The sequence below is a fragment of the Diospyros lotus genome, chromosome 12 (assembly GCF_014633365.1).
Source record: "Diospyros lotus cultivar Yz01 chromosome 12, ASM1463336v1, whole genome shotgun sequence".
Taxonomy (NCBI): Eukaryota; Viridiplantae; Streptophyta; class Magnoliopsida; order Ericales; family Ebenaceae; genus Diospyros; species Diospyros lotus.
Genome location: NC_068349.1, coordinates 35,608,926 through 35,619,085, shown reverse-complemented (window position 1 = coordinate 35,619,085; position 10,160 = coordinate 35,608,926). Strand labels below are relative to the sequence as shown.

The window sequence follows — 10,160 nt, the reverse complement described above, 5'->3', positions numbered from 1 at the left end:
AACCAAGAAAATGATCTTCAGATCAATATAATTATGTCATTTATTGAACTAATGAGCATCCATAGACTTGGGATCAATCAAAAACAGCTTAATTACACTCACTCCTTAGGGGGAACTCCAGATTTAAGCAACAAAATCTCTGACCACGACAGGAATTATATGTCTTAAGCAATAACAAGGCAAATTGAAAGGGGGTAAAAGGCTTGCCTTGGTCTCTATTCTACATTTCCAGGGGACCATGGTATTCGAAGCATCATCGGTGGAACCTCTTGATTTTCCTTCAATTTTGTTGCGAACGTTGATGGGCTGCTCAATGTTTTGCGAACCTCTCCAGGACTTCAAAGTAGTCGGGGAAAGTTTTGCGAGTGCAACCGGGGTCCTTGATGGTGACGGGAACCTCTGCACAGGCGGCAAGAGAGAATGCCATGGCCATTCTGTGGTCATCATAGGTATCTATGGCTATAACATTTAACTTCTCCGGTGGGGTGATCACACAATAATCTGGCCCTTCCTCAACTGTTGCTCCCAACTGCATTTAAACCCGTAGCATTGTTAAAGATCAAAATGTCATAGTATTAGACAACAAAAACTTTTTAACATTTAGAATGCGCTAGACTCCAACCTTCCTCAGTTCAGTGCAAATCGCTATCATCCGTTCAGTTTCCTTTACTCTCCAGCTAGCCACTGGTAGCAAAGACACCAAGCATCAAAAGATCAGTTTGAACTGTTAATTCTTCAGACAGCGATAGTCTACCTAATTATCTAACCAGAGAGAGAGGAATGTGCTAAGATTTGGGGACCTACAAAAATTGTAGCCATTGACTTAATGGTTTCTTGTGTGTTGGGTAGAAATTATGAACTAGAGAACCAATAACTGGAAAGTTTTATCACACTTGTGCATTAGATTAGTTGCTTTTAGCTATCAGTTTCCAAAACCAAGAGGGTAATCATACCGTCTCTTATGGCAGTAGGACCATCAGCGAAAAGAGCAACGACAGCAAGAGTCATGGCAACATCAGGCATCTTGTTCATATTAACGTCAATGGCACGCAAGTGTTTCCTTCCAAAAGGATTCCGGGGTGGCCCTGTGACTGTCACACTGTTATCCGTCCAAGTAACTGTTGCTCCCATTTTCTCAAGAACCTCAGCAAACTTAACATCTCCCTAGTTGACCAGAAGAGGAAAAATGAAGGTCAAATGACTAACCTAAAAAACATGATAAAGATACATATAATAGACTAGAAATATATCTGAAAAAATAGTCGAACCATGAAATTGGGTACTCATTTGTAGTAGATAAAGTATCAAGTTGGTACAACTAAAAAAGTTGAAATTTAAATACAAAATAAATTCCTGTCAGATAAAAGAACCCTATTTTGACTCGAAGAATTACTCAGAGGAAAAAAACCATAGTAAATGATATTTGGATATCCTTTACATGGCAGAATTTCCAAATGTTTTGCTAGACAATGGGCTTGGAACCCCAAGTACATATCATAGTAACCCAAGACTATCTTGGGGTCAAAGCCCCAGTTACTTTAACAAATTAGAAATTAACAAACTAAAATTTTGTGCTGAAGCAGATTTCAGAACTACTATCACAGGAAGCTAACAACACCAAAAGATGGTATGCCAGTGTGAGTAATACCTGCAAGCTGGTTGTGCCACATCCTTCAACAGTGATGGTGCCTCCAGTGACAGCTGCACCAGCTAGAAAGTAACTGGCACTTGAAGCATCGCCTTCCACATAAGCATTTCCAGGTGACCTGATGAATTTTGCATTTGATTACTCCAAATGTAACATTGGTCTTCACAAGTTGTGTAAAATGTTCGATGAAGGTGTGCAAAGAGGCTTACTTGTACTTTTGACCACCTCGGATCAAGAACCTATCCCAGTTATCAGTGTACTCCACATCAACTCCAAAGCGTTTCATCAACTTCAGAGTCATCTCAACATAAGGTACAGAAATAAGTTTATCAATAATCTCAATCTCCACATCTCCAAGAGCCAATGGAGCTGCCATGAGCAAAGCAGTCAAGTATTGACTACTAACTGATCCAGAGAGCTTGACCTACAAAAGACTCCACAAATGGAGAATTAGTGAACAAGATCGAAAGAGACTCAACAACATTCTCTTAATAGCCTAGAGATGAAATTTATGTAGATGTAGAGCTTAACATAGGTTAATAAGACAGAGTAAAGCATCAGATGACAAACAGATTTTATACAAAAAATTAAGGCTCTAAATAAGAATGTACAAGCAACATACTTGGCTATCAAGAATAATTCCTGATTAATAAAAGACACAGGTCATTTATTCTCAGCCCAATATCGTGTAATTTACAAGTTCAAAAATGTTTAAGCATCCATATTCATATGGCTAATGGCGATACTTCATATATGAGGAAGCTAAAACTCTAAATGAACCACATATACCTCAGCAAGACTTCTGTAGAAATGTCCAATATCGAAATGCCAATGCTGAGCGAATGAAAGTTTACCTTTCCACCAGGAAGACCTCCCTTTCCAACTACACGAACAGGAGGACAGTTTGTCCCAAGAAAACAATCCACATCTGCACCAAGTTGCTTAAGTCCAGTAACTAAATCACCTATTGGTCTCTCTCGCATTCGAGGAACCCCATCAAGTACGTAGCTGAAATCAATTTAAATATTATGAAGGCATTAGTTTTATTTTTAAAAGTTGTAAAAGCAAAAGCTAAATATTAACACTCATCCCCCAGAGACATGCTGCATGATCCATTACTAGGTAGCATTGGTCAAGTGACAATCTACAGCTCAGACAAACTGGTCACTGTGTGTCAGAAATAACAAAAAAGTATGGTGATTATAAAAATTTTATATACCGACAAAGTAAGGAAATTTGGGGCATATTCACTTTTTTGACGGGTTATATTTTGATATCTATCATGGCCAATCTATACTAAATGTTGGGCCCAAAATCATGAACCAATAATGTGTACAGAAAGCTGAGTGGTTTGACCCACCTACAGAATGGTAAAATAAACATCAATAAGCTCATATTGCACCACACATTCACCTTAAATAAGGATATGACTTCAAAATAAAACTGAATGGAGAAAATTGGATCCACATAGTTCACCAAAAAAATTGGGTTAAAGACTAGAAACAATGCAAATGATCTTAGAGGTATAAGACAAAGGGCATCATTATTTGTCACCTAAATAGCCATGGTTTCAGTAGCAAGCTAACTTTCTTTAGAAAGAAGTTAGACAGACCTCGAATTTCCACCAGCAGCAGTAACTGCAGCTGTCAATGGCCGCATTGCTGTTCCTGCATTACCCAGGAAAAGTGGAATTTCATCCTTTGATTCTTTACCCACAGGAAACATGCCGCCGCATCCTCCTACAATGGCTCGCTTGTTTTCACTATCCTCTTCCACATGTAGCCCAAGGGTCCTCAAAGCACCGAGCATGTAATGGACATCTTCACTGTTCAGCAAGTTGTCGACAATGGTTGTTCCCTGCAAAGTTATTAAAAGTAAAGCTTTCTGTCCATTCAGATTGTTCACAAGGTGCAGCATACATACAAACAGAACAAACTAAGAAATGCAATTGAGACCCTAAGAAAGCAAAACATAAATATCTATACACATAAAGGTTGTATAAAAAAAGGGCCTGAAATTAGTTAGCAGAAATCCCAAGGAAAAAAGACTTCCTATTACCTGATGAAAGAAAGAAAGAAAGAAGAAGGGGGTTGACCTAAAATCAAATAATGATGACTTCCAGAAATAACAAAGTAAGCAATGCTCCAATTCTTCAAGAACAAGAACACGTCAAATGAAGTGACAATGTTCTAAGTAATATAGCAAATGGGAGAATATGCACTTTCTATAAAGTAAAGATTTGTGTAACTCCTGCAAACATTACTTGGCACATCTTGAAGTTAGCACCTGCTCAATTTGTTTGTTTCATTTTTGGATCATCTAGGCTGTTTCCTAGAATTATGCTGTGTCAGATTCAAACAGACCTGTGCAGTTTGTTATCCTTGTTTGTATAATTTTTCAATATCTTGTATTTGTAGCCAAGGATTTTTGTTGAATAAGAAGCAAGCAGATAAGAGCAAAATATTTAAACTACACAAGGAAGGTAGCCTTGGAGCTGCGACCTTGGAATCATACATTCAAATAACAACCTTAGCAAACAACTTACACTGGACAACCATTCAGTCCTTGTTGCTCCTTCCCTACCTTGACTACTTCCTACTCAGTAAGCATTTGCAATTTGTGTATCTAAGATGAAATATACCAAGTTCCAAAAATATATAATTTACACTTTAATTCCATCACATTTGTGAGCTCCAGATCATTTGGAAAGGCCAATATACTTTCAAAATTTCAGCTTTTGTGTAACCAACAGTAAGGCATTCTAAATTTTCCATAACACCCTAAGAACCTACCAGTAATACCAAATTCAATCTTACTCGTCCAAATATGCATGATATCCTTTTCCAAGAACTAGAAACACAATTTCCACACTTTCTGAGGTTTTCATACTGACTCATGTTCTTACAGATACTTCCTGAGAACCAATTAAGCTCTGTCCCAAATCTAAATTTGACTAGTACCAAATCTCAAGTAACACAGACTCAAATTCACAAACAACCCAGGTTCCCTAGGAGGGTCATTTAATTTAAATCCCAAACCATAATCATGAACACTAAAAAACACTCTAGAGCAATACCAAATTAAATTGTACTAAACAAATCTGCACGATCATCATTTTCAGTTACCAAAAAACACAATTTTCAACCTCGTGTGGGACCTCTACGATTTGTGCTCCCTTCTTGCTGCGTACAGAAGGTTCTCTCAAAACCAAATCTTAAGCAATGTCAATGATCAAATTTAGGCGAAAAAAGAGGGGGGGGGGGGAAGGAATCCCAAATGAGCAATTCAATTTACTTCAATCGCAAACACCAAAAGGAAACAAAAAAAGGCAAAAGAATTAAAGTACAACAGCATAGAATTTCAACCTCATGGGTCACGTTTATAACCGCATTTGTGTTCTTTCAACGTAAAGAGAGTTGTCACTAACCAATTAACTTCAATATCCCAAATTTAAATTCTACAAGCACCAAGTTGCAACGAAACCAATCATCAAACTTAGGCAAGACCTAGAACCCAATTTCATTTCGATCCCACAGAATCGTGCACACCAAAAAGACGGGGGGAAATGGAAACTCTTAAGAGTAATTACCTCGGAAAGAGCAGAAAGAAGGAGAATCCGGTTGGAGAGCGACTTAGAACCGGGCAACCTGACGGTGCCAGAGATCTCTCTGATGGGCTGCAACATGATCTCCGGCGCGGCGGAAGGCTTCTCGGCGGTGGCAATCGAAGCTGCCGAAGTCCTAAATCTCACAGAAGAGTGGTTCAAAGCCCTTTCGTGGCTCAAACACAGAGAACGCTCCCAACCACCCTTGAGTTTCGATCCCAAAAAGGAACAACCCAGAAGAGGTTTCTGATTCCGGGGCTTGGGCAGAATGCCGTTGCAATTATTGCACTGGATGGCAACAGAGAGCTTGCTAACTTGAGCCATTCTATTGCTTTTTCTCTGGAAATTTGTTTCAGGAATTTCTTTTCTATCTGTCTAGAAATTGATGTTCGTTCGATGGGGTAGAAGAGAAAGTGGCTATTTGAGAGAGAGAGAGAGAGAGAGAGAGGGAGGGGCCCAACAACCAAACTCTTGCCCCCAGAGAAGGCAGGAAGAAACCCAGCTGGGGTTGGGGTTGGGTTGGGTTTGGGGTTGGTAGGGAGGAGAGTGAAAGCAAGTTTAGACAACCCCTTCTTTTTTCTTTCCATTCTTTTTTCTTTTTGTCTTAAGAAAATGATAGTAAATGAAATTTTTAGCTTATCTTTGGAAAGGTGTCGAGTTTAAAATTTAGGTTTAGGGTTTGAATTAACCAATAAAATAAAAGAATAAAAGAGTGATGTAAATTTTATTATATTCTTATTATTTAAAATATATAAAATGTAAATGAATTTTTTAAAATTCTCTGACGTGATTCTTATCTTATCGTAATATTGGAATTATTTAATATAAGTTTACACTTAATTGATTATGTGCAAAAAGCATTTCCTACGTGAATTCTTAAGAGCCTAAGTCTAAGTATTTGTTAATCAAGATAAGAGGAGAAAAGAGTCAGATATGTAAAGCATTCCGAATATTTGATAATTTTAATGTGTTTGTTAAATTTATCTAGTGATCATTAGAAAAGAAGTCACGTGACTTCTTATCTTGATTTTATAAGATATGTTTATCTCTCCCCTCTCAAGATAAGCATATATTGGTGTTTATAGATAAGAAAAAAATGATTTTTATGTCCTCTAATATATTTTAAAAAATTTAATAAATAATTTGATAAAAATCTTGAAATATTTTCTAATTTTATATTAACTATTTCATATTTTGGTACGGAAAGCATTTCGACTTTATCTTGATATTCTCTTATCTTGTTCATTTTAATAAACGCTACCTTAGATTACATGAAAATGGAAAATAGATAAGATACAAAATAGAAAATCAATATTTAAAAAAAAAACAAAAATGCAAGAGAAAAGCATCAATAAAAAAAAATATAGGGGTATTTCTATAAATATAATTTTTAATATAAAAAATAATTATTCAATCTAAAAATAAATATAATCATAATATATTAAAACAAATATAAACATGTATAACTATCACAAAATATAAGGGCCTGTTCTCTTTGGCGTTTTCGGGTCGTTTTCTGTTTTCAATTTTTCAAAACATCAAAATGTGTTCTCTTTGTTATTTTCAAAAACGCGTTTTCAAAAACAAGGAAAAAAATTGTGAAGGAAATGGAAAACGGCAAAAAAATGTTTTGGCTGTTTACAGCCAAAATACAGTAAAAATTGAAAACGCGAAAAACTCACGCATTCCATCTGCCTTCTCCCTTCCAAGCTCCACTCTCTTTTCCAACAAGCAACACAGATCTTCCACCACCACTGCCATCGCCCTCCACGCCACCGCTCACCACCGACATCATCGCCACAACTGCAATTGCCCTCCACGCCAAGATCCGCCATCGACACCACCGCCACTGTCCTCCACGCCAAGATCCGCATCCTCCACCGCCATCGCCATCGCCGTCGCTCGCCACCGACACCACCGCTACTCCCAAATCCGCCACCATCGCCATCGTTATCGCCCGCCACTGCCCTCCACTCCCAGATCCGCCACCGCCATCATCGCCACTGCCATTGTCCCGCCACCGCCCTCCACGCCCAAATCTGCCATCACCATCGCCACCGCCAGTCGTCTCTTCTGCCCTTTGCCATTTCTTCCGGTTTCAGCCATTTATTCCTTGCCATTTCTTCCTTCAGCTTCGGCCATTCTTCCCTGCCATTTCTTCTGCCTCCACGCCCAAAACATGTATTATGATTTATGTATTATGGTTTTTGTTATTAATTTTTCTTTTCAATAATATTTTTAAAATTTTAGATAAACTTTCTCTTTTGCTATTTTATGATTTATAAATTTTTTTAATATTTATGTTGCGGGTAATCTAAATTTTAAAATTAATGTCAAATTTTAATTTGTAAGTAAAAATAATTTTATTATAAAATTATTAGTTGAGTCAAATTAAAAATAATTTTAAAAAATATTTTGTAATTTTAATACATTATTATATATGATTAAATCATTAGTTATTTTTGGTATTATATTTTAAATTCTTTAAATTAAAATTATAATTTATTAATAAATATTTATAATTTACTTTGAATCAAATTTATTAAATAAAATATCATAAAATATTTTTTCTCAAAATCTCAAAGAGAACGCATTTTCTAATTTTTAGTTTTGAGAAATATTTTTTCAGAATGACAAAAAGAACGCATTTTCAATAATCTCAAAACAAACACTCAAAACACAAAACTAAAAATGAATTCAAAACTCAAAACTTAAAATTAAAATACAAAGAGAACACCACCTAATTTCTTTAACAGTCAATACTTTATAATTATTATATACATTTATTATTACATACACAATTATTATAAGTATTATATATGGAAACGTATTTCTAAATTAGAAAGGTGTTTATGATATTTTTAACTTATTAGAAATAAGTCTAAATATTTTTAAAATAATAAAAATAATCTGAATTTTTTTTAATATTTTTTTAATTTAAAAAATATAAAACATTTAAAAATATCAAAATAGCGCATCCGCTCAAATTTTGTGCATCACAAGTGGTTATTAGCTATGTTACACGGAAACGAAAACGGAAAATGAGAAATGTTTTCAATAGGAAACGGAAACGTGGAAACGAATATTTTTTTTAAAAATATATATATAAATAGAATCCGAAACAGAAATAGAAAATGTTTCGAAACGAAAAAACGACTCATATGTATTTCATGTAACATAGGTTACTAGCCTTTTCTTACTAGCAATGGATATTTGGTGGGCTCATGTGAATGGGACAGTTTACTAGATTCATAAAAATTAGTTAAGTTGAATGGTTCAATTCCTTATGAGAAAATGTAACCACCACCAAATTAGTCAATAACTTAAGCAAAATTCGATTTATATTTAAATCACATACCAAATTAATCTCTAATTTATCTTTATATCATGAAAGCAAAAAATCTATAAAAAAAAATTGAAATTTTTATTGAATCTTTTTTTTTTGTTCGTAAATACATTTTTATTGATTTTTTAAATATGCAATTCTTTTATTTTTTTTCCTTAATAAAATACAATTTTTAATTGAAATTTCAATTACCATTTGTGCTTGTAATTTCAGAAATTAAAAATTACTTTGTTTTCGGGATTCAAAGATAAATTTGAGACTATTTTTTTCTATAGTTTAAAAATAAATTGAATTTCATTTAAATTACGGATTAATTAGTTTTTGCATTTAGAGACAAAATAAGATTTTATATGGATTTAATGACTAAATAAGATTAGTGGTTGCCTTTTCCCACTTTTCCTTTTTTTTTATTTTTCCTTTTCAAATCATTAATAGCATTACTCTCCTTCACTTAAAGTTAAATATTTGTATTTTAAATTAATTTGTAATAATAGAATCGTGTGTAATTATTTAAGATTAATTAGAACATTAAGGTTTTTTTTTTTTGGCATGTAAATTTAATTTTTGTTAGTTAAAAAATGGTATCAAAAACAGTTCTCAATGAAAAAATAAAAGGTCAAGTGTTTCAAATTATAAACTTTAAGAAAATTTAACAGATTTTAGCCTCAATAATATTACTAACAAAATAGGATATTCGGATACTCCAAGACAAAATGCAAAGTCTCTAAATCCCTTATACACTAAACTATTATTTGGAAAGTAGTCGGATGTCTTTATTACAAATATTAAATTTGACGCAAATGTACCTCATATTTTACTTATGAATATAAAAGGAATTGACGATTGCATAAAGTTTATGTTATCTCTTTGTATTTTTAAGTGAGTAACTCAGTATTTTCATCATAAATGTCGACATTCACATTAAAAGTCTTTAAATGATTAGGAAGAATTTATCTGACTCTTATATATAGTTGTATGTAGTTTTTATTCTTTATATTGTTTGGAGGAATGTTCTTTATTTGCTACTTTAGTCTTATTATTTTATCATTTTCGTAAGACTCGGAGTATGCCATAACTTTAAGCTACATATACTTATGATTTTTTGCAATGAAATTCTTATTTATAAAAAAATAAAAAATAAAAAATTGAGTCAATTTTCTACTATTTTAAAAGATGTTTTGCATGAATAACTTTTTTTTATCGGATAAATAAACTCGTATATATATATATATATTCTCTAACTTTAAATGATCTTATTATCCTATTGAAACTCAATTAACAAAAAAGAAAAATAAAAAGTTTTACATTATTAATAACTTAACATTTTTTTATATAATAACCCCTATATTTTTTATTATTATTATGCTTTAACCAACCCCCCCCCCCCCCCAAAAAATATATATATATATATATATATATTCAAATGATTCACATCCAACTAGTTAAGTAAGATCTGGGTGGTTAGAGCATGTACACAAATGGACCCACAAAGGTAGTTGAAACTTAACACATGATGGAGAAGGCAACACCATCTTCCCCACCAACCACAGCCCTATGGGGTT

The 10,160-nt window shown here is 33.8% G+C and overlaps 1 protein-coding gene across 1 annotated transcript; it reads right to left on the bottom strand.

Annotated features, from left to right (window-relative positions):
* Nucleotides 1-5,777, bottom strand: LOC127787405 (3-phosphoshikimate 1-carboxyvinyltransferase 2). Its single transcript, XM_052315439.1, has 8 exons — nucleotides 5,238-5,777; nucleotides 3,261-3,505; nucleotides 2,503-2,656; nucleotides 1,858-2,072; nucleotides 1,649-1,766; nucleotides 954-1,164; nucleotides 623-684; nucleotides 1-529 (listed from the first exon to the last, which is right to left on the bottom strand). Exons 1-8 carry the CDS (start codon nucleotides 5,574-5,576, stop codon nucleotides 311-313), a joined length of 1,563 nt encoding a protein of 520 aa, XP_052171399.1. The 5' UTR covers nucleotides 5,577-5,777; the 3' UTR covers nucleotides 1-310.
* Nucleotides 5,778-10,160: the final 4,383 nt, after the last annotated feature.

What these genes read in the sequence shown, in the direction of transcription:
- LOC127787405 (XM_052315439.1), bottom strand. Translation starts at nt 5,576, where the DNA reads ATGGCTCAAGTTAGCAAGCTCTCTGTTGCCATCCAGTGCAATAATTGC. An exon ending in CGAGGTGGTCAAAAGTACAA is followed by an intron (nt 1,767 to 1,857) that starts GTAAGCCTCTTT and finishes AAAATTCATCAG; the next exon opens with GTCACCTGGAAATGCTTATG. An exon ending in TTTGCACTGAACTGAGGAAG is followed by an intron (nt 530 to 622) that starts GTTGGAGTCTAG and finishes GTTTAAATGCAG; the next exon opens with TTGGGAGCAACAGTTGAGGA.